General features: G+C 41.4%; 1 protein-coding gene and 1 pseudogene across 5 annotated transcripts in view; both read left to right on the top strand.

The window, feature by feature from the left end:
• Nucleotides 1-25,095, top strand: part of ndrg4 (NDRG family member 4) — a 64,158-nt gene that overhangs the window by 26,012 nt on the left and 13,051 nt on the right. For 2 of the 5 annotated variants that reach the window (XM_088416279.1, XM_088416276.1), the window contains exons 2-9: nucleotides 24-114; nucleotides 1,959-2,117; nucleotides 5,703-5,741; nucleotides 21,500-21,605; nucleotides 23,588-23,708; nucleotides 23,845-23,907; nucleotides 24,800-24,860; nucleotides 24,947-25,033. In XM_088416279.1, the coding sequence (XP_088272405.1) occupies nucleotides 37-114; nucleotides 1,959-2,117; nucleotides 5,703-5,741; nucleotides 21,500-21,605; nucleotides 23,588-23,708; nucleotides 23,845-23,907; nucleotides 24,800-24,860; nucleotides 24,947-25,033 (714 nt within the window). In that variant the 5' untranslated portion in view covers nucleotides 24-36. Of the gene's footprint in view, nucleotides 1-23; nucleotides 115-1,958; nucleotides 2,118-5,702; nucleotides 5,742-19,919; nucleotides 20,126-21,499; nucleotides 21,606-23,587; nucleotides 23,709-23,844; nucleotides 23,908-24,799; nucleotides 24,861-24,946; nucleotides 25,034-25,095 lie in introns of those variants that run through there. The other 3 variants (XM_088416277.1, XM_088416280.1, XM_088416281.1) reach the window with 3 other exon arrangements.
• Nucleotides 9,766-10,544, top strand: LOC148421851 (uncharacterized; annotated as a pseudogene).

Raw genomic sequence — 25,095 nt, 5'->3', positions numbered from 1 at the left:
GTGTGTGCATGTGATGATTTCAGGTTTCTGACCAGGATGGCGGGGATAAAGGAACAGAAGTTCCCAGAGGAAAAGCCTTTGCTCCCAGAGCAGAGAGGGACCGATTCAGATATGGTCTGTTACCCAAGCTTGCTTGAAAACAATTTATTACTATGCTGTTTTTGTAAACATGCACTTAGGGTTTTCCTACAAGCAAACTTCATGGGATTTATGTTTTACTTTTTAATATAGTACTGTATTACAACATTAAAACACCCACAGTCTAATACTGAGAATATATTAAATCTCTGCCCTCCTCCTGGATTCAAGTTTGGAATATTGTTGCCTGTCTAGAACTTGCCTCAATTACATTGTGCCAGCACAGATAATAAATATCCCAGGTTAGAGATGAATAGAATCCAGGACGCTGTGTTCAAAGGCAAACGCTTAACCAACCATGCCACTTGAGGACATTCAATAACCCCATGTGCAATACTTACATACCTTAGTATGGTGCTTGACCCTTTACTGGGCACAGTGGCCGCTTTTGGACGTTAGTCTAAACAGGTAAAATGGCAGAAAGTGGCAGTAATAGTAACCCTGAACGTACCACTAAATTTCTCTAAAATCCCCGAAACGTTTGCCTGTTAAGGCAGTTATGCCTTTTTAGGCTATTGGTGAAGAGCGGCCACTGTGCCTAGTACAGCGTTACTTTATTATTTTTTCCTGGTTATTGGGAAGAAATCTGACAGGGCCATGATTTTGATAATGGCAATAAGGTTTGAATTGCCGGTAGTGCTTATTTTTAAAATGAGAAAAAAAAAATGCTGCTTTTTTTTTCTTGCATGCTCTTTTTTATTGTTTGCTTCTTTATCCTTGCTTTCTCTTTTTTAAATGTTTCTTTCTTGCATGCTCTTCTTTATTGTTTGTTCCATTTTTCTTGTGTGCTTTTTTATTTCGTGCTTTTTTGTTTGCTCCTTTTTTCTTGCATGCTTCTTTTTACTTTTGTGCTTTTTTATTGTTTGTTTCTTTTTACTGCAGGCTTTTTTGTGTGATTCTGTTTTGAAGGCTTCTCTCTTGCGTTTTTGTTTGTGATTACACACATGATCAGTACATCAGTAAAGTTGTTTCGAGACATTTACAGTGGAACAGAATCAGATACTCCCCCACCCATACCCGTTGAAAAAAAATCTTATTGACAAATATGCTTGTCAATGGAAGTGAATGAGTTTTTCAGCTCATCTGTTAGTTGGGTAGACTCAAGCATAATGACTTGCTGTTTGTAGGAGCCATATTTAGGTTCACTCACATGGTGTTTGGTTGCTATGGTAATATGTGGCTGCTTAGGTCACATGACACGTTTAGTGAATCACGTGTAGCTTAAATTGAGCACGCCTCCCAGTAGTCGTACATTGGAGAGAGTGGACCGTATAGCCTTCATTCTTGTTGACCGAATCGCTTCACATCTTTTTGCGTCACTACATTTCTTACATGTGCCTCAAGGTGACCATCCAGTGTGTAAATTCAAAAGCCACACTTTTATGAAACCAATCGAGTCCATTTGAGATTCAGTGTGCTTCTGTTGCCGAGCTGTCGTTGCGTCAAGCAACACTTTTGACAAGTTAAAAAAACACCAACAAGAACAAACTCTTTCCCCGGGCATGTTGGAGTCACTCCATTGTTCATACAGTTACTGGTCGAGGTCATTGATAGTCCTCATTCATTTAGTATGTTAGGAGTGCCTGATTCATTTCATTGTAGAGTGGGATAAAAAATGACATAAATAAAGATGACACATATCATTTTGGAATGCCAGTTTAATAATTCCATTCCTTTCAAAATGTTGTCTTTTAATTACAACAAAAACATCAGCTCACTCACTCATCATAAAACTAATCAATTCGCGAAGTTAATTAATATGCAATTGTGTGTTATGGAAACGGGGGTGTTTTGTGTTTACGTTTTGTTTCACAACACAGCAGGAAAAAGGAGAGGAGGCTTCAGGAGGGCAGCCATGCCCTTCGAGCCCGAAGCCCTTCAACAAACCCCCTGCCCACAGTCGTCCCACTCATCGTTGGCATGTCATCGCACGACATTGGCTCCGCCAGACCCGCCGTCGGACCAGCGAAAACCCTCCGGTAAAATTCAGAACAAGCAAAAACACAAAATGTCTGTATGCACACATGCAGCCTGCATCCTTGACAACTTACGCTGTAACTTATTACTTGGGATATATCGTTTATTTGCATTTGTTTTCTCTTCTGAATGGATGTTTTGCTAGTTGCAGCATTTGAGTAACGTGCGTGCAGGAGAGAGAAGTGTGGAAGAGCGAGAGACACGTTGTGAAGGAAAAGAAATAAAGACTAATTGAGTACACACTGTACCTGTCATATTTGTGATATTTAGCAGGAAGACCGCAGAATTTTATATTCACAACTTCAAAGTGAATGGGAGTCATCTTCGGAGAGCCAAGAATTTCTTTTAAGGCTTAAAACTCTATTAGTTATGGTTTGCACAGTTCATTTGGGACACAGTTTATAGTACCAGCAAGTAAGAGGTAAATTCTCCGTCACTGTAGAGTGACAACGAAAACAATCTCCTTCACACACTCCCAAGAATGATACTCAGCTCTGACAGCCAGTCCAAGCCGCTTCAATACATTTATTAGCTTATTAATTTATTACCGACTAGCTTACTTGTTAGCCATAAGTTGTGCTACATTCACATGCTCTTTTTGTACTTGTTTAATAAAGGATGATTGAAAATGTTAATTCTGTATCAAATGCACCTGTTTTGTCTGCTAGTTGAGGATATTAACGGTAAAACTTACACCACATTTAAGTGTGCAGAAAAAAAAAAAAACATTTGTTCAGCTCAGGTTTGGTTTTTGTCATGGGTGAAAATGAGATAGGGCGCTAAAATACACAAAATGACACATGTGATGTTACGCATCAGGGATTTCTGTCACGCATGCGTACCTGCAGACCAGTTATGTGCATCCCTGCTTATAATCCTTTTATCAATATACTCACTCTCTGGAAGTGTCCAAATGATCAAAGTTAGCTCTCTTTAACATCTTGGCTATCCTTCTAATGACTATAATCATCCCCAGCAGTGTGAAAGCAAACATCAACAACTTCATTTCGACCACCTCCAGCTCTGCTTCTTGTCATTTCCTCAGAGCCACTGTCTCCAAGTTGTACATCACAGCCTCACCACTGTCTTATAAACATGCCCCTTTAGCCGAGAAGGAACTCTTCTATCACTCAGCACCTATGACACTTTCCTCTACCCTTTCTCAACATGCTTGGATTCACTTCTTTGCCGCTGCCACAGTCACCATTGCTCTGAACTGTTGGCCCAAGTTTTTTAATTAATGTAAACATGAAAATGATTTAATGTTGCCAAAACCACAGTAAGCCACTAATGTGGTGACCAACACTGAGAATATACGTAGGTGAGCTGAAGATTCCTTAAAATGGGTCTGTCAATGCCACTGGTATGGTTGTGGTTGTAGGAATTTTGTGACAAGCAATAACTTACTGAGTGAGGCTTCTCCTTCTCCACTCATTTCACATTCTTTATATACAATATTAGAAAGCATGTAAGGTGCAGACAAATCTGGCTGTGATAAAATAGATGGCCTAATTAGGTCAACTGAATAAAAAGCAGTGTCTTCCCCTTAAGAAAACATATGCTCACCATTATTGGATGTTAGATAATATAGAGAAGAGGGCCATCTGCTGGTTCAGTGTGGCATTTATTTGCTTCAGTAAATTTTATGAGGGTTGAGGTAAAAAAAAAACAAAAGAAAACAAAAAAACCAAAAAACCCTCAAAACCAAATAACGCAGGTTACACTGAGTATTGTAACTGGGTGTAACATCACAAAACATACAAGATATATAAACATGTGCTATTTGCAAGCACATTAGATTAAAAAAAAACGATATAAAACTGATATATTATTCAGTCCTCTTGTCATCAAGTTGGTAATCACATACATTCTTGTGGGATTTTTCAAATGTTGGCTACTTTTCTTGTATTTTGAAGACCTCTTACCCATAGTTTGTGGCTTTCAACAATTCGTTTTATTTGAGCTTTGATGGACACAATGTTACCAAATTACTAAATGTTTTTTTTCTTCCCCATGCCCAGCACACTTTATCAATCAAATGTTCTGTCATGCTTGCAGGTAGATTTAAAAAAAAAAAAAAAATTTTATATATATATATATATATATATATATATATATATATATATATATATATATATATATATATATATATACTGTATATATATATATATATATATATATATATATATATATATATATATATATATATATATATATATATATATATATATATATATATATATATGAATGTATAAAGTCTTCATACTATACATATTTCAGACAAATATCACTGCAGTACTGTACATTAATTTAATTAAATCTTAAATTATTAAACCTTTTACAGTAACTGCTGTCATGCCTCCCCATCCATTTTGCTATATTCTCAGCTGTGGCCATATTAGGATATTAGCGGCGCCAGAAAGTCAAATGAAAGAGAACGCTGTAAAAAACATGATAAAAGTCACACTTTACACTTGAAATTCCAATTTATTACAAAAGAAATCTAGGTACGCGATTTCCAACGGAATGGCAAAACGTCTTCCTCCTCCTAGTAGCCTGCATGTGTTTTGATTGACACTGGCTGGATAACCCAAGCAGCAGAAGTTGGGGCAGGAGTAGATTACACTCCTGCCCTCATTCATCGATAGTCGCACTGTGAGCCAATCACGTGTCATATAGAAGTGCCAATCTCCCTCCTGAAATCACTTTTGATTGCCCTGCAAGCCGTGCGATTGTCTGCCAGCGCGAGCATCGACCAATGAGGGCAGAAGGTGTAATCTACTCATGCCCGAACTTCCGCTTGTTTTTTGTTGACCAAGGCAAACAGCTCGGTTTCAATCACAAAACATGCAGGCTCTTGGGAGGAGGAGAGCGGCTTCACCGCTCCTTTGGAAATCTCTTATCTAGATTTTTTTTTTGTCAGAAATTGGAATTTCAAGTGTCAACTGTGACTTCTATCATGTTTTCTACAGTGTTCACCTTAATCAGACTTCCTGGCGTGAGCTAATATGACACAGCTCTCCATGAGACCACAGCCACTTAAACTTACATTTACTGTATAAGGTTTAATATTTGAAGACATAAGTAAATATGTGTACTGCAGTAGTTGGATGTCCAAGGAGTGTCCGTGGCAAGTGCATTAAGTGCATTTATAGTTACCTTACCTCATCTGTCAGGCATGCAAGAAACCTTCATAGTGCATCTATCAGCAATATAGCTTTCGTTATTTATTTTATTTAATTAAAAAAAATCTGCGATGCACTGACGCGTGATAGGCGTAGCATGATATAGCGAAGAATCACTGTAATATTTCAAAAATAAAGGTTATCTAGTCGCTAAAGTAATAATGTACAGCTTGCGAGGACCCAAGATGTCATTTGACTCACATTGACCATATTTATACTGATGATCAACATGTAATGAGTATTAATTTTAAATAAAACCTATGTTCTACCATTGCTTTGTTAATTAATCTTCCCTTCCTTCTCTCTCTCTCTCTCTCTCCCTCTCTCTCTCTCTCTCTCTCTCTCTCTCTCTCTCTCTCTCTCTCTCTCTCTCTCTCTCTCTCTCTCTCTCTCTCTCTGCAGGAAAACTGTGAACAGCTGGTACCAGTAGGTGATTGGAAGGTATGCTGCTATTGTTCTCTTGATCTCTTAATCTTTTGCTGTCCTGCCATCTGTTGCACTTCATATGATCTGAAGTATAATTTTGTTATTTCAATCCTGTTTTTTTTTTTCAACTTGAGTTGCAGGGGTAAAAAATAAAAAGGTAGAACTTAACATTGTTGCCTAAAATAGCAGTTCCTGTAGTGCACAGTATTATTTTTAATTGGGCCAAAAATAAGTTGAAGCAAATATCAAGGAAGAAGCACATTGCCCATGTAATTTTGTCCACCCACATTATCTTATGTGGTCCCCCAAAGCACAGTATGTCCATTGCCGTGATGTTTCTTATTAAAATAGCCAAATTGCAAGTTGTTTATTGTTAAAGGGGCCTTACTATGGGAGTTCAACATTTTGGAGATTTTAACCTTGTTACAATGTAGATTTGTCAACTAAACATCCCCAAAGTGTTATTTCTCTTCATTGATGCATTTTCTCAGTCGTCCTTGCTTATTCTGCACTTTTAGCACCAGCCTTGCCCAAGCAGATAAACATGTATGATAGCATAGCAAGCTTTTTTATTATTTTTTTTTTTTCCTGGGTTCTCTTGGGTTCCGGAGTTGAGGAGGAAAGATTTTGCACATCGGCCAAATATACAGAACTTAAAATCAACTCCTCAGTGGTGTCTGCGTCTTGTAGACATTCTCTATGAGCTAACTGACAGATTAATTGGCCACTCAGGTAAGAACAGTACTACTTTTTTTTTTTTTTTTTTTTGCTTTGGTCATAGCGAGGACATCTGTCGCCATGATCCCGACTAGTACATACAGCCAAGACACGGAAATAGAATTCAATAATAAATAATAATAAAAACAATACATTTACTGTATAAGGTTGAATAATTTAAGTAAATATATGTACTGCAGTAATATATCCATCTATTCATCCATTTTCTGAAGCCGCTTATCCCCATAAGGGCCGTGGGGCCCGATCGATCCTATGTCAGCTGGCTTCAGGCAGTAGGCTGGGGACACCCTGAACTGGTTGCCAGCCAATTGCAGGGCACACAGACGAACAACCATTCACGCACCTAATCACAATTTAGTATGTCCAATTCACCTGTCATGCATGTTTTTGGAATGTGGAAGGAAGCCAGATTGCCTAGAGGGAACCCATGCGAGCTTGTGGAGAACATGCAAGCTCCACACAGGAGGGCTGGAGCCAGGTGTGTTTGAACCGGGACCTTTGAATTATGAGGCGGATGTACTATTCACTGTGCCACCGAGCCGCCTCATCTTAAACATGTAAAGTATAAATCCAATATAAATGTAAAGTAAAAATAAAAACAGGCACCCACATACACATGCATGAAAATTCCGTGAAGGGGGTGGTGGGGGCTAGGGAGGTTGGCGCTACTTCGCAGTTTTCACTTAACGCGGGGGTTTCTGGTCCCCATTGACAGCGAAAAATGAGGGATTATTGTACATCTAAAAATGTTAAGGCCACGTGCGTTCTCGAGTTACAGGCGCGAGACTTGTAACAGCTCTAGAAAACTGGTTCAGACTGCAAAGTTGAAGACAAATTGGATGCATTAAATTCATTTTCATATGATTCAATCAATCAACAACTAGCAACTACTCGTGGTGGGTAGATGACAAGCAAATAACTTAGGTGTGGTAGCCCTACTGAAATGAGGCACATGTGCTAACCCAGGCATGTCCAAAGTCCGGCCCAGGGGCCAAATGTGGCCCGTGGTCAATTTCCATCCGGCCCGCAGCCTCCGTCATAAAATCAATAACGTCTGGCCCGCATGGAGAATTAATACATTGGGCAGCAGCGCTGTTACGTGCGTGTGCTAATTGCTGCCATCTATAGGCTCAATTAGGAACAGCAAATTAGTATATGAGTAATTGACTGTATGAGGCCCTAACTTTCTAAAATGGCGACAATCAACAAAAGGAGGAAAGTTGACTGCGAGGGCCGACGGTTCAAGAATGAGTTGAAATTGAACTATTTCTTCACTGAAATACGGAACAACTGTGTCTGCTTCATTTGTAAAGAGACAGTGGCTGTTTTTAAAGAATTCGATGTGACGCGACATTACCAAACAAAACATGCTGACGTATATGGAAAAGCACAAGTACAGAGAGATTCGAGCATTTGGTAAGAAAATCCTAAGCTTGTTCGGGTCGACGTATTTGTGAGAGAAGACATTCTCGGTTATGAACTTAAATAAGAGCCATTTGAGGACTCGGCTATCGGACTCTCACTTACAAGACATCTTGCGCTTCCATACTACTGCCACACCTGGCCTTTATCCTGCACTCCAGATCTCAGTTTCACCCATCACACTCATGTGGACAAGTCATTTTTCATTTACGATAAGTCTGAAAATGTTTTTTTTAACTTTCCACTCCAGAATAATAACCATTTAAAAATCCAATCAACATTTATAGGTACTAATGTTATATTTTAAATGGGTCATGCACTTGATATGACTATTACTCTGTTATTGTGTTTAAATTTTTTATAAATATTAAACTGCCATGGTGAGATATGTTTTAATCATTCAAATGTAATTTGCACCCAAGAGTACAATTACTTCTGTTCAATTGTTACAAAAAAGTTAACTAAAGTGTTAAAAATAAAGTGAATTTAAGTGAATATTCAATTTCAATATTTAATGTCAATTCAATTTTGATATGCACGTTTCAAATGAACCAAAACACATGCTTAAGATAGCTGAAATTAAAATAAAAAAGCAAATGTTAAACACAGAAATCTATTTAAATTCATTGCTGTTATATGTAACGAACGCCCGCCAAGGTTGGCCCCCCTACATTTTTAAAACACCAAATCTGGCCCCCTTTGCAAAAAGTTTGGACACCCCTGTGCTCACCATTTTGCCATTGTGCAGCCCATGGAATCATCATCCATCCATTTTCTTAGCTGTTAGGCTCTGTTGAAACCTATTCCAGCTGTCTTTGGGCAGTACACCTTGATTTGATTGTAAGACAATCACTAGTGACACAGAGATAAACTCACAAACACACCTAAGGACAATTTGGAGTGTTCCATACTGTATACCTACCATGCATGTTTTGGAGGATATGACAGGAAACTCGAGTACCCAGAGAAAGAGGTCTTAGCAGGTCTAGCTCACAGTGCATAGGGCGTGGATGGATGGATGGATGGATGGATGGATGAATGGTTACTCGCTTGCTCATTCATTAGAATATCCCTTTTGGTAAAGCACTAACCTAAGAATACAGATGTAATCACATATAGACATTTATAATCATTTGTAGACATTTATGGTAGAATTTGGGGAAATGCTGTTGGTGATCTGTGTTAATCACAATGATCTGGTCATACCTGCTGCATATCCTTCCATAGCTTTTTGGGGAAGATATGGAAGTGTTCAAGTTAGGCAGTGCCAGCGCTGAGTTGGGCCAGGATCTCCTCATAGTTCACCAAGGAGACAGAACAGTGGCATTTTAAAACATAGAATTGGCCAGTTTTAGTAAATGGATTGCCGTCATCCTATTTGATGCCTACTTGCATGTGCTTTGACCTTGCGCTATATAAATGTGTGGCTTCAACATTAACAGCAGGATAGACAGGGAGGCTTCTCACATTAGGGCACCTCACCTACCTAGATCTACTACTGACCGGGGGATGACACAGAATCCGCTGAGTACTGACTTTGTGATCCGTAGGAAGAGAAGCGCTCTCGCACCGCCCGCCTCTTCTAGTACTATGATGTTGGGGGACACTTTGTCTCAAATTTTTCGTCAAAACCCAAGACCTATCCATAGCTGAGGGTATACGATTGGGTCATGTAGCGCTACTTCCTTCATGGTCTAGATCATCTCTTCAGGTATGGTTTCTACTGCTGGAAGGCACCCACACCCACTGCTCCTCCTGAATCTGAGATTTGACTAACTGACAGCCCTCCTTTCCAGCACCCCTGAATAGGCTTTACCAGTGAGGCTGAGGAGTGTGATTCCTCTGTCAATACAGGGGGACTGTCCCTGATGTCCACGCGATGTTGCAGAGACGTGTCAGCCAGGACAGCCCTACAACATCCGGAGCCCTCAGGAACTCTGAGTGGATCTCATCCACCCCCGGGGCCTGGCCACCAAGGAGTTTTTTTGACTACCTGAGTGACTTGAGCCCCAGAGATGGGCGAGCCCACCTTGGAGCCTGAAGACTCTGCTTCCTCAGAGGAAGACGTGTCAGTGGAAGTGAGGAGGTCTTCGAAGTATTCTGCCCACCGGTTCACAACGTCCTGAGTTGAGGTCAGCAATGCTCCATCACCACTGTACACAGCGTTAATGGTGTACTACTTCCCCCTTCTGAGACACTGGATGGTGGACCAGAATTTCCTAGAAGCCATCCGGAACTCGCTTTCCATGGCCTCACCAAATTCCTCTCACACTCGAGTTTTTGCCTTGCCGATCGCCGAAGCAGCACCCCGCTTGGCCAGCCGGTACATGTCAGCTGCCTCTGGAGTCCCACAGGTCAAAAAGGCCCAATAGGACTCCTTCTTCAGTTTGACAGCATCCCTTTCCACTGGTGTCCACCAGGGGGTTCGGGGATTTCCGCCACAACAGGCACTGACCACCTTACAGCCATAACTCTGATCCACCGGCTTGACAATGGAGGCTCAAAAAATGGTCCACTGGGACTCAATGTTTCCCGCCTCCCCCAGGACGTGGAAGAAACTCTGCTGGAGGTGGGAGTTGAAACTCCTTCTGACAGGGGACTCTGCCAGATGTTCCCAGCAGACACTCACAATACGTAGGTCTGCTAGGTCTGGCCGGTATCCTCCCCCACCATCGGAGTCATCACACCACCAGGTGGTGATCAGTTGACAGCTCCGCCCCTCTCTTCACCCGAGGGTCCAAAACATGCGGCCACAAATCCGATGATACAACCACAAAGTCGATCAACAAATTATGGCCTAGGGTGTCTTGGTACCAAGTGCACATACGGACGCCCCTATGTTTGAACATGGTGTTCGTTAAGGCCAATCCGTGAGAAGAACAGAAGTCCAATAACAAAGCACCATTTGGGTTCAGATTGGGGGAGCCGTGCCTCCCAATCACGCTCCTTCCAGGTCTCACTGTCATTGCCCACGTGAACGTTGAAGTCCCCCAACAGAACGAGGGAGTACCTGGAGCACTCTCCAGCACACCCTCCAAGGACTCCAAAAAGGGTGCGTACTCTGAACTGCTGTTCGACACATAGGCACAAACAACAGTCAGGACCCGCCCCCGCCCAGGAGGCTACTCTCTCGTCCACTGGGCTAAACCCCAATGAACAGGCGATGAGCTGGAGGGGAATAAGAATGTCCACACCTGCTCTACGCCCCTCACCGCGGGCAACTCGGTGAGTGGAAGAGAGTCCAACCCCTCCCGAGAGGACTGGAACCAGAGCCCAAGGTGTGTGTTGAGGTGAGTCCGTCTGTATGTAGTCGGAACTTCTCAAGTTGTTCGCATCCAAGTGTGAAGCGGCTGGGATGAAAACCAGCACCTCCAAATCTGAAACCATGGTCCTCAGTCGGAAAAGGGAGGAATTCCCTCTCCAGGTTGGGTATGAGGTCTTGCCCCAAGTGGAGGAAGTCAAGTATCTTGGGGTCTTATTCACGAGTGAGGGTAGGATGGAACAGGAGATCGACAGATCAATGCGGTGTCTGCTGTAATAGGGTCTGTCATGGTGAAGAAAGAATTGAGCCAAAAGGCAATGCTCTCTACTTACCAGTTGATCTACGTTCCTGCCCTCACCTATGGTCACGAGCTGCGGTCCGTGACTGAAATAACAAGATCCCAAGCGGTTCAAATGAGCTTCCTCTGCAGGGTGTCTCGGCTCTCCCTCAGAGATAGGGTGAAAAGCTCATTCGAGAGGGGCTCAGCGACAAGTGCTCCTCCACGTTGAGAGTAGCCAGTTGAGGTGGGCCCGGCATCTGGTTAGGATGCCACCCCGGACGCCTCCCCGGTGAGGTGTTTCGGGCATGTCCCACAAGAAGGAGGCCCCGGGGACAACCCAGGACACGCTGAAGGGACTGTGTCTTTTGGCTGGCCTGGGAGCGTTTGGGGAACCTTCCAGAAAAGCTAGACGAAGTGGCTGGGGAAAGGAAAGTCTGGGCTTCCTTGCTCAAGCTGCTGCTATCACGACCCGACCCTGGAACACAGCGGTAATAGATAGATAAGGAAGAAGATGGATGGATGGTAAGAAAAATGAATCCAGCAGAAAAACAACTTGATCCTGAGACAGCAAAAAATACTCACATTAATCTAATTAAAAGAACCTTAAGCTCAATGACTTTAACCATCCATCCATCAATTTTCTATAGCTGCTTATAGTGGCTATCCCAGCTGTTTTTGGGCAGTAGGCGGGGAACACCCTGAACATGTTGCCAGCCAGATGCAGGGCAGAAATGAATGAACAACCATTCATGCACCTAGTCACACCTAAGGTCAATCTGGAGCAGGCATGTCCGCTGTCCGATTGCGGCCTGTGTTGTTTGAGAGTTGTATTCATGTGCTCCACATGGGCCTGTGATTGTGAATGATACATTGACCCAAATAAATGTTTGGGGCCCATCATTTCCTCAACTGTAGCCAATAAGGTTGCAGTGAAATGTGAGCCGTTGTTGGATCTAATGATCCATAGGAACCTGTTGGTTGGAATGAGCTAATTGATGAGCGCTTTGATGAAAGACAGCGCATCCTCTTGAGAACAGGGGAAGGCCTCTGGCCATCCTGAAAAAGTGTCGACAATAACCAAAAAAAACAACTAAAAAAGTACCTTTTGCCCTGGTCTTAGACCAATCTGTCAGTAGAGTCCACTACATTATTTATGTACCGGCCGGTTTCTGTTTATGTAGCTTTGTTTTAGTTGTGGTGCACACTAAGTTTGACATATTTTACATCTTCTCATATTCATAGTACAATTAATTTCCAACATGACAAATCATACCAAATTCTTTAACTAAAACTTTAGCGAGTAGATCAGGGTGCCACTAGTGACGGGGTCTAGACAATATGGACACATTACTTTCGTGGATCACTCCATGGGTCTCGTCCAAGATGGAACCATGCAGTCACCAAGTGGCGGCACCACACGTTTTGGCCCTCTCGGCAGGCTGAACCAAAGTCTCATCTGTTCTACATATGTAATCACTTTTCCACTTACTTTTTCCTCCATGAACGCCAAATCCTGACATCTCAGATGGGTAATCCGCAGCTGCTTTAGCCTCTGCGTCGGTAGATTAGGTTTCCCTGTGCCACTGGCGCTTTGTCCTCATGTCCTGTGCATTTGATGACTGCCACCTCTGCTGGTTTGTCTATCGCTTCGTCCAGGTGACGAACCAAGTCCATGTGAGCCACTAGAGCCCCGGTAGCTGTAACAAACGCTTGACTCCGCCAGGCGTAAAGGTAAAAATTGTAACCTTTTAATGTTCTGCCAATTCAAGGGCTACACACATGGCCATTAATTCCACTGTTGTGCTGATGGGAACTCACTGGTCATCTAAATGGTCTGGAAGTCTGAGTTCAGTTCCTCTGGGTCCAAGGCCTCCACAACCGCGATGGTGGCATGCGGGGTTTTGAGGTTTTCCTCCAGCAACAGCCGCCTGTGTGGGAGAACCTGTCCCCTCGGAGAGGACGCGGTGAAAAGTCTGGTCCGGCTTTTAAGTCTCAGGTCACCATCTCAACGCAGTCATGTCAAAAATTGCACGTGTCGTCAGCAACACTGTAACCTGTCCCATGAAACCTTGAACCCCAATTCACCAAGTTGAGTAAGATAATGAGGAGTAGTGGTTAAGCAGATTAAGCAGAAAAATGCATTAGCCAAATCACAGTGAACCATTGCATTGTCAGGCTCAACACGCCCAAACAGCGAGGTGGGTCCGGCGTAAGAATGCATGTTTCAGTAATTTCATTAATTTTCCGAAGGTCATGTGCCATATGGTAATTTCCACAATTCGCTTTCAAAATTGGGAGAATGTGAGTGTTGAAGGGGGAGTCCAATAGCTCAAGGACTCCACAGTCCACAGTCCCTCAAGATTGTTAGTAATGTGATCTGCCGACTTAGGTTTGCATGCGTTTTGGAGCATGCTCAAAATGATGGTGTGTCACTTTGAATGGTACCGAAATTACAGGGTACCAAAAACCTATGTCAGCGGGGCTCGCGGACCACAACATGTCTGGCAACTTGTCCAAAACCCTGTGTCAACCTGATTACAAAAACATTCAGTGCTATGGGAATACATTACCAAGGAATTTCACTTTGTGTCCAATCATTTGCCAGTTTGCATTGCTTTACCATGGGTCCCAGTTCATGTGTCTCTCAGCCTGGTCCTACAGCAAGTGTGGTGTGGATAACTCATCTATCATGAACAATTAAGATTGCTTATCCGTCGGTGATGTGTACGTCGCAATGCCTCGTTTCCCCACAAGGATTTGGTGGCTAGTCAAGTTTGCCTTTGATTGTTTGAAATGCTTCCTGATGAATTAAATCATTTTTGCGATCATACAACAGTGTGAGATGGAGAGGGTGGGCTGGGGCAGGAGGAGAACAAGTCGATTCAGAGTTTCCTCCGCAGCAAAGTCAAGTGGACACCGCCTCCCTCCTTTAGTTCATATCATGGTCCATGTCATGGTCCTGCCATCTCTGGACAGGGGTGACAAGTGAAGGTCATGCCTCTCTGGAAGTCTGTCAGTCCTTCTGAGCCGCGAAAGATGGCTGCTTGTGTCTTTGTCCGTAGGTCTCACTACATGAGATGAATAGGTGTTTGATTTTCAGTTAACATCAAAAGGTGTGTGAGAGTTTGGCCAGCAATATGAGTCATTTTGTGGTGTGGCGACAGGCAGAAATGTGGCAAGTCCAGCGAAACCCATCATTGGCCCAGTCATTGCCATCTGCATTGAACAGGCTGGTGACCGTCTGCTGGTGTCGCTGGCTTAGTTGTTGTTACTGTTGCCAAGGTGCCGGGCCGCGCTATCCACATTCTTGCTTTGTAGTTGTCTTCCTCTGTCTCCTCTTACGGGAGGAGGGCCCTGGTGCTGGCCCTGTTCTGGCCAAGGAAACATGCACTGTCTCCACCAAAGGTCCATACCTCCACACTTGAAGCAGCCTTGATTTGGAGCTTGGCGAGAGCCGCCTCGACCTCCGTAGGTCTTCCCCCTTCCACGACATGCCCCTCTGCCTCTCGCTGGCTGTCCCTCGGCCATCCACATCTGTTGATCTGCCTCCTTCTTTTTGGCCTTTGTGTCCTTTGCTTTTTTTGCGCGCTTGTGCTAATTGAAGTCTTCGAAGCCATTACTGCATTCCTTTCACTCCCTCAGCAGATTTGTTTTGCCTGTGAACATAAATTTTTACGTGGTGAGCCACATGTTGATTAAAATAACCCTCATTACCTTCCACAAGATCAGGGTCATTGGAAAGCTTCGCCCTGATCTCAATAGAAAGTGTGTTTAGAGCCGCCATTCTACAAATAACGGAAGATGACTTGTCGTGGGATGGATGTGAACCGTTCTTATCTGTTCACAAGGTCACGCAAGGATCAAGGTGTGAAGTGGGATCCATGGAGGGTTTGAAGTCTGGACGTTTTTCGTTTAAATGAAGAATGATTAAATATGTTAGATATAAATATAAATAAAAACAATTTAAACACTGTCAAGAAATGAAATCAACTAATAACGCAACACATATAACTGTATACTATTTGTAGTGGCAGAATAAAATGAGATGTCTTACTATATTTTCGCAATAGTTGCTTTGGAAAAGTTTGAATGTAATCTGGAATGTCTGACTAGTCTTCTGTTACAGTAAGTACACTGGGGGTGACCCGATGCCTTGAGTAACTCAAGTACCTCAGTGAGTGAAAAAAAAATGCCAGATGTGCCTTGGATACTCGCTTATTAAAGTGCACATCAGATAAAAATGTCAACCCAAATGCAGCAGCACTTGTAGTAAAGTAGTCCGCCGTGAAGCGCAGTCCAAGTGGAAACGTCTTATTTGGCCTACCGTCCTCGCCACTGGCCTCAACAAGTTTTAGTTGGTCAGTCCTTTCAGTATTGGCAGTCCTTACCAAAATTCCTTCCCCACCGAGTTGGTAAACTGAGGCTTGCAAATCTACTTTATGATTATTAGTTGCAGTGTGGGATGGCTCAGTGTGCTCGGAAAGTGCAGTGATCCTGCCCTGCTCTGCAACCCCCAATGGCAGGTGAAATTGACCATCTTTTTCCTCCTGAACAGCAGCCACAGCAGTCATCATCAGACCCATTTCATGCAAATTGTGCCGCAACTTATCAGGCTCCTTTATTTCTCAGGTCAAACCCCCTTTTCATCCATCCACTTTCGTCTACGGTCTCCCTCAAATCTTTTTCCAATGCAATGACTTCCCTTTCTGCCATCTGCAATCCTTAGCCAAATGTGCAAATGAACATTTATCTCTAGTAACCTTTTTATCCTCCTTCCATTTCACCCACACCTTTTTCCACTCAGGTTATTTTATTTTTTGCTTCTTCCTTTCCACACATGCCAACAACTGACTTTATAGTTCCCTCCATAATTCAGCCATTGTTTTATGCCATTTTCTACCAAAACTTTGACAACCAAATTCACAACATTCTGCATCCCACTCTTCCTCCGAACTCACTGGTGGCATACTCCTCTCCCGAAATAGTAGCCAATAAAGTCCCTGTCCATTTTTGAGGGTCCCAAAATCACCAACATATACGGAAATGTTGCATGCCCCCCCCGTGCCCGGGGTTGCGTCAGCCACGATGAGACACAAGCCTTTGTTACCTCGTACACTCAACTCTTCAACTAGTGCCTAATTAAAAACCGATCCGTGTCCTCTGTTACCACGGTTACTTGAGCGCGACATGTCCTCTGGTACCACGGCTAAAATCAAACAAACATGTCAAACTTGCACTAAACACTGGTTAAAATTACAGTACTTACAGAGATATCACCATACCCTCAGTCTCCCAAATTTGAGAATATTCAGTAGAGCAGAATTTGGATATTCAACAGGTTTCTGCTAACCTTTCTTTTCGTGCACCCAGAAGACCAAAGTCCGGCAAAACCTCTGCCCACTCCTCTGCCCTTTACAATCTGATCTTCCAAGAATCACGTCGGGTCACCAATTAACACTAGAAGGTCCAGCATTTGGCTCTACTACCTATAAACACCACCGGGTGCCAATTGGCATCAAGGAGTTTAGCTAACACCCTACATCACCTGTGAACGGCTAACTGTGTTATGTAAATTGCAAAAAGAGAAGTTGCACACTCACTTTATCTTGTTGGGGGAGCAGCAGCCATGCAAATTAGGGTCATTATGTGGGGGTGGAAGAGCTTGCACAGACCCATCTTTTGAAAACTTCATTCAAGATCAGAAAGGCTGACGTTGCACACAATTTTATCTTTCTGAGAGAGCAACACATACGTTTTTCCTCTGATGGTGAGATTTATTGATAAAATTGGACCAAAAAAAAAATCCTAAAAATGTATACAGTATATGCGTCATTAGGGTGCAGTCAGTTTTTGTCATTCAGTCATTCACATTCCAGTCGACCAGGGTTGTGCGATTTGATGCAGTTAGTGACAAATGACCCCCACACATCAGAATTTTCAGCAACCATATCAGTTTTTGCTTGTTCACTGTGGGTGGACATGTCATCCAATCGAGGATGTTGCATGAAATCTTTGAAAGGGGTTCGGGACATTATTCAAATGATCTGTGGGTTTCCCAGGTTTCCTGACCAACAGTCATTTAGTGACGGTACCCTGGTGACTCGGCGCAAGAGCCGAAAGGCCCAAAACTCTTTACATGGTGCTAAGTGGACAAGTAAAAAAGTTAAAAAAAAAAAAAAAGAAAACACTCCACTTTTCTTTTTTGCATTTTTCACCTTGTTGGAAAAGAAATATGAAAAACAGAATAATATGAAACTGAATGTTTTCTGAAGACAGTGGAAAGTTTATGTCTTCCCCATCTGAGTCATTGTGATTTACTTCACTCAAGATCATTTCCAATGCCCGTTGAGCATTGAGTCTTCTCTGCATTTTTGTTCTTTTGGGTTTGCACACCACAGAATTCTTAAGAATTTCCAATAGTAATGCAATCTGCATCCAACATCCCATTTCAATAGATGGGTCAATTTGCATGTGTTTACACCCAGTTGCAAATGCAAACAAGTCGTCTGCTTGCCACATGAACAACCCCCAACAATCTTATTTTTATGTCTCTTACTGTGCTACAGTCAGTCACAAGCAAGGGAAATCTGCATTTGTACAAACTTCTGGAATGATAATGTCAATCATTATAGCATCATCCAAAGGCAACCTTATCTCGATACAAACATGACTTAAAACAAAAGTCACTAAGAGATTATTTTTTATTGAATCTGCATCTATGCTATTTATGGATGTTTATGTTGACACATTGTGATTGAAACCACATGTGCCTGGGTGTGTGGATATGAACACAACCGCCCATTTTTTGACTTTTTGTTTTGTGTTTTTCTACTCATGCTGTAATTTACTTCTTGTGTGTTTGGCTGTATTTGTAACGAACTGTACGTTTTGTGTACAATAAACTAAACAATTCTTATCTTGAATTAAGTTTTCAAAAGAGGGGTCTGTGCAAGCTCATCAACCCCCACTCAGATGATGTCCAGATAACGACCACATTTGCATGCATGATGCTCCCCCCAGCAAGATAAAGTTGGTGTGCAACTTCTCTCCTGTTTAATTTACATAACAAAGTTAGCCATTCACAGGTGATTGAGGATGTGAGATATAATCCTTGGTGCCATTTGGCACTTCTACCTGTAAAGACCATTGGAGTGCCAAATGGCACCAAGGATTATATCTCACATCCTCAATCACCTGTGAATGGCTAACTTTGTTATGTAAATTAAACAGGAGAGAAGTTGCACACCAACTTTATCTTGCTGGGGGGAGCATCATGCATGCAAATGTGGTCGTTATCTGGACATCATCTGAGTGGGGGTTGATGAGCTTGCATCATCAACCTGCACTTCTACCTGTAAAGACCATTGGAGTGCCAAATGGCACCTCTCTGGTCGTTCTAGTGATAAAGGAACCTAGAAAAACTTCTTGCATCAAACTAGTTCCTAGCATGTTCGTTTTATTTGAATGATCGCCTATACCACAACATAGTGAAACAATTGATTTAATCCTGACAGAGAGTGGGAAAGTACACGAGGCCTCGGGCTATTGGTCAGCGTGATGGGGTGACGATGATGCTGGTCTGCTATTGGTTGGCGCACGGGGTTACAAAAACGGCTTCCTAAAGATTTGATCTTGTGTGAGAGTGCTTTCAATATCATATTTATTATGCATTTTAGTGCTTAATTCAAACTTTAATTGGTTATCCATGAGTCCCAAGATTGCTAGTGATGTGAAAGAGAGAGTAAGTAAGAAGATGATTTATATGGAAACCAAGCTGGAGATAATCAAGAAATACAAAGAAAGCTAATCCAGCTAATCCATAACAAGCGTCAATCAAAGCTAAACAAATTACATATATTTTTTTTATTTATGACGTTATTTAATTGTATGCCTGTATATTATATATAAGTAGCACTTACTATACTATTTTGATACCAATTTTTAATATGTATATACAATTTTGATGTTTTTACTTGGGGTTTTACATGCATTGGCTAATTAACATAGGTTTGGATCCATCCCCTCACTTACATCCATCAGGCTGGTTGGTTAGTTAGTACCAAATGATAATCAGCTTTTTTAGATTCACTTATTTTTTTTGGTGTGTAATCAACATAGTCATACAATGCAGTCATGTCTCTTTACATTGTCCACACCCGTTGATAGATGACTTCAACTGAATGCAATGATCGTCCGAGAAATAATAGCCTATTTGTTGCTGCTGTCAATTTGTCTAGATTGCATTCGTCATAGGTTCACAATATGGAGCAACATAGCTCCAAACACCAGCACTAGCCTTGAAGCTAATACTATGTGGAAGTGGTGCTGATGAGAGAGGATGTGTAAAAGACTGTCAATACATAGTGTCCAATAGTGTGATGGAGAAGCAGAGCTGTTAGCCAATCGTGGCCTGCCTACACCACTCTTGTGGTATTGTTGCCTATAGCGTGTGAGAGCACTGCGAGCTCGAGGGGGAGGGCATCAGCTTAAAAGTGGGGATGCGGGTTGCTCCCAAGCAGACAAAGACACTGCAGCAGTGTGCAGCATCTATCATCCAGCCTTTTTGCTTCCTCGCGGGTGCTGACCAGGGTCTAGTCCCTTAAAATTGGAACTCAACTGCCTGTTCACATTTTCTCCCTTTTCTTTAGCTACTGAGAGAACATTTATTGTGGAATCATGCCTGAATGCTGGGACGGGGTGAGTGGACTGGAATTTGCGTATGCTGTGGCAACTGATGCATGTGATACAGGATGGATGAATAGCCTTGTGATATGGTGCATTCATGAGTTGCATGTGAATGGAATTTATGATTGTGATTCATTTGTTTTTGATAAAAATAAAAGTAATATTATGATATGCATTTTTCGTGAAATATGCACACCGAAGACACAAGCGCTTCACTGTGTTTTTACTCCAAGCTAAAACTGCAGTGTCAGAGCAATTGATGCATCATTCTGTTCGTTTGGCCTACTGACACACTTAATTATGCCAACGTAAATGCTCTTTTTCTGGATAAACGTGTACATGTTTCCATGTCAACATGTTCTTGCGTGTGGGTGTGCGAGCTTGATTAATTTCTCTTTGGTGCAATGATCTTACCCTTGAAATCAACAATTGAAGTACCAAAAATGCCTGCTACTTATGCTTTCTCAATGAATGTGATCAGAATTTTGTTTGTTGTTTTTTTTGCCTATGTGCACAAATAGACAATTTCGAGAAACCAATGAAGAAAATGATTTTCTTCTGCGACATAAAAGCCGTCGCCGATGATTCTCCCCTCTTGCCATCTGAAGGTCATCATGTTAGCATCACTAGTGTGTTTGGCATTTGTGACGCAATATTAAAAAGAGTTGTCTCATGTCTTGATGCAGCAACTACCACAAATAGAATGCTAATTGTATTTTGTGCCCATCCTGATATAATGAATTAATCTTCCTGAAATGGGTCCAATTACATGATCAAGGGAGAGGGGATTATGCAGTTTCCCATCATTCAGCTTCGAGCATACAGTCATTTTGACATGATGTAAACAACTCCATCGTGAATGTATATCATGTTGGAGTGCAATTGTGGGGTGTGCAGCATATGAAATTCTATATTGAGCTGTCAGTCAACAAAAGGTGATTGGCGAGATTCGAAGTCTGCTGTTTTCCTGGTGGAGTGCAATGTACTGATGGGAAAAGAGGAGAAATTGTATTTAGAACGAAGCCTTGTATGCAGACGATCAGTTGAGCTTTCTTCCAAGTTGTTTGAATTCCGATTTAAATTGCTCAATCTGCTTTTCATAGGCGTTCTTTACATTTCTGTACTGTATGTTCACCTCCAGTTGAATTTGGCTAGGAGTAATTTGGTATTAAAGTGCGGGTCAGGTATGTATGAAATATTGTCAAACATATGTTTTCTTAAAGGAACATACTATATAGACTGTGTTGGTTGAGATTATTAATCGATTTACTGATTTTCATTAATTTTGAAATCACCCAAAATTTCATTAATGGTTTTATAATTTGATTAAGAGGATATGTTTATTTTCAAGAGAAGTCAGGTAAATAAAAGTGCCTTTCTTCACAGGAACATGATGTTGAAACCCCTTATGGGATGCTGCATGTGGTTATTCGTGGGGCGCCTAAAGGGAACAAACCTGCTATCCTCACCTACCATGATGTAGGACTGAATCGTGAGTAATGTATATTCCTTCCATGAGTCATGTGCCAGTTTGTTCTTAATAAAGTTGTTTTCACACTTGCCTCATGATAATTTGCTACAGTGACAGCTGTAAAAATTTTGCTTTAAGTTCATTTTCACACTGTAATCATTAAGGTAATTTAAATGTTGAATGTAAATGTTCAATGTTTCAGTAATGTGAACAATTAAAAAAAAACAAAAAAAACAGTGACCTATAGCGTCATACTGGAACAGGTGTTAAGATATCACAAAATAAGAAATCCGGAATAACATATCAAGGGGATGAGGGAGTGGGAAAAACAGTGATGAAAAGTAGGTCAGAAAAACATTCATGTTCTTTGGATGGAGGCGGGGCAGAACCAGCAGCAGTGCAGATGCTTTATCAGAAGAGGTTGGGGGGTTGAGAATAGTATGCTGTAGTGAAAGCGCGGCGATCACATCTAAAAACAATCACTTTATTTAACATTGGAAACTATGCATAAAGTATAAATAGTTGACCCATAAATTGTGCAGAAATGTCAAGATGACTGGTAATCACATTCAGGCAATTTTCAAATAAATCACCGTGCGTCTTCATTAGAACATAGACTGCCAGTAACTCGGTAAAAAATGTGAAAATAGCAGATGAAATCGAAAACGTTTCAATTGATTCAGGAAACAGAAATCAACACATAGATGCTTTTTTATGTGGCGATAGGACTGCAGAGGAAAGAGGAGGATGAGAAAAATAGACAGAGGGGGCGATGTAAGTGAGAGAAGAAAAAGTACAGAGCGAGAAAGTAGGTCATGGAGTCAGTGAAAGTACAGACTGTAAGCTGCTGATGGATAATTCAACAAGAGAAATTTCTCACCTGGAGAATGGCCTTATGCAGTACTGGCGGTCTTGGCTACACCTTTGAACAGGACAAACTGACATTTACTTGGAGCTAATAGAAAGTCCTAGTGCTCAACGAGCATCATCTATTTTCTGGCCTTATCCCAGATGTCAAGCTAAATAAAGCATTTAATTAACACTGCCTGAGGAAGATGCAATGTTGCTACATCGTTTCATCGAGTCTGACGTGCACGCAAGCTCAAAGCAGGGCAATCAAAGCTAATACAAACGAGGGCACTCAGATAGTTGTGATACTGTCACGTACTGTAGCATTACAGCCTGCGTACCATCACTGATGAACAATATTTTTTTTATCTGGAAAACGACAATCATACAATTGATGTTTTGCCTAATATGTGTGACACTTACTGTACATTACTAAAACCAAAATAAATGGTCAACCACGTCTCAATATTATAATTGTAACACTTTCAAGTGAGAGGCAGATGTTTAATACACAACAGAAGACCTAACACATTTTTTTTTTTTTTTTACAAAAAAATCTACTGAAACTCGACTTGGAAAACAAAACGCAAATACAAGACCCAGAAAACGAAGCTCCAAAATTTGATTCAAAAATCAAACTAGAACGATAGCTTGAAATTCTGACAATGTTTCACTGAGAACTTGGAATATAAATCAGGTATCTATCCTGTATGACATCAGAGCTGTCCTTTACAAGTATTTTTTGCAAAGCCCTCTCCCAGGAAAGAGAAAACCTTTCGTGCCAGCCCCCACTCACCGTGCTAACTCTAAATAAATGATCATCTATAAACGTTGTATAAGTAAGTACCTACAATTGTATCCTGCAATTAAATTATCATTCACAAACCGTTAACTACTTTTTACATGTTTTACTTTTTACACTTTTCACCCAGGTTACAGGTTAGTCTAAATCTGAAAATAATAATAATAACAATAACAAAACAACAATAAACTATAAACTATACGCAACCAGTCACCACAGAAAATATATATACAAAGTGGCAAACACACAAACATTGAAACTGCATAGCAACTGTGAACAAACATTGTACAGATCAAGTAGGATTGGCTGATCTGACTGCATGTCTGCTTTTTTCCTTTCCGCCCACATGCAGACAAGCTGTGCTTCAATTCTTTCTTCAACAATGAGGATATGCAGGAGATCACCAAGCACTTTGTGGTTTGCCACGTTGACGCTCCTGGGCAGCAAATTGGAGCATCACAGATGCCACAAGGGTACACAAAAGATGATTTGTACAAAGCTGATTATTTTATTAAAAAAAAAAAAAATGCATCAATTTAGCCTGAAGGTTTGATCAGTGCGACAATGCAACAATTTTCAACATAGAGTAAATGCCCTTTCCTTCCACAGGTACCAGTATCCCACTATGGACCAACTGGCAAGCATGCTGTCCACTGTGGTGCAGCATTTTGGGTTGGTGCCGTTTACATTTCACTAATACATGCTGTCTTGTTATTGCGACAGTCTTCCCATTTATTGGGACATTGTGTCCTTGCTTTGCTGGCAAAGATGATTCTGTATTTCTGTGCTGCACTGCAGGAAATTTGTTAATTAAAATGACTTTGAGTCACTCACACACACGCAAATTCACACACACGGAGACCGGATTACTTATTTGAAATTCCCTCCAGTCGCCAAATGTAATCCAACACATAATGTTTCTGTCAATGTTTTGGTTCATAAAAATAATAGAAAGACCCTGTTGTTTATTTTTTTAATATAGTTTATTTCACTCATTTAATGCCAACCTTTGAAATGGATCTTTGATGTTGATAGCATTGAATAGTCGATGGCGTTTAATGAATGAATTTCTGTACTGTAAATGTGTAATATTGAAAACTATTCAAGTCAATTCGGAAGAAGTAAACAAAACTCAGTATTGTATCAGAGCCAGCAAAAGACACTTAAGTAAAAGTACAACTGTGTAGTGAGGCGTGGTCCTCTTTATTTGTATGCTCCATTGTATTGTGGTTTTATTTTGTAAAATAAATAATTTTGTATCAAAGTAAAAGTATAATGTACCTTTCATTTAGGAAGTGTAATAGGTTGAGAAAATTCCAAGACGTATTAATCATTAGGTAAAGTATATATGCAGTAAGTTACAGAAGCGTTCTTATTTTGTGAACCGTCTTATTGAGCCAACTTAAGCAAAAACCTGTAGTGGCAAAATCTTCAAATATAGACTGTTCTGCAAGTAATTTGTGTGATAATACATTGGCAAAGAGGAAATGTAGAAGGGCAGTATCACTCAAAATATTGAATCCATTGTGTCTTGAAAAGCATCATAATCATTGAACTTTTTTAGCTTCAAGAGTATTGTTGGGATTGGTGTTGGAGCTGGAGCATACATCCTGGCCAAGTTTGCCGTGAGTCCAGTTCACACATTATCTACACCATTCACAAGAGTTTCACAACCTGTAAAAAAAAAAAAAAAAAAAATGTCTGTATTTAGCTGATCTTCCCTGACCTTGTGGAGGGTTTGGTTCTGCTCAACATTGACCCCAATGGAAAAGGATGGATCGACTGGGCTGCCACAAAGGTATCTGACAGAATGTTGTCTGTGACACATTTAGATTTCAAAACTGTGTTAAACATGCCTTT

Source organism: Hippichthys cyanospilos, chromosome 6 (assembly GCF_059441005.1).
Source record: "Hippichthys cyanospilos isolate Australia breed blue-spotted pipefish chromosome 6, RoL_Hcya_1.0, whole genome shotgun sequence".
NCBI classification, from domain to species: domain Eukaryota; kingdom Metazoa; phylum Chordata; class Actinopteri; order Syngnathiformes; family Syngnathidae; genus Hippichthys; species Hippichthys cyanospilos.
This window is presented reverse-complemented; position numbering and strand designations above follow the sequence as displayed.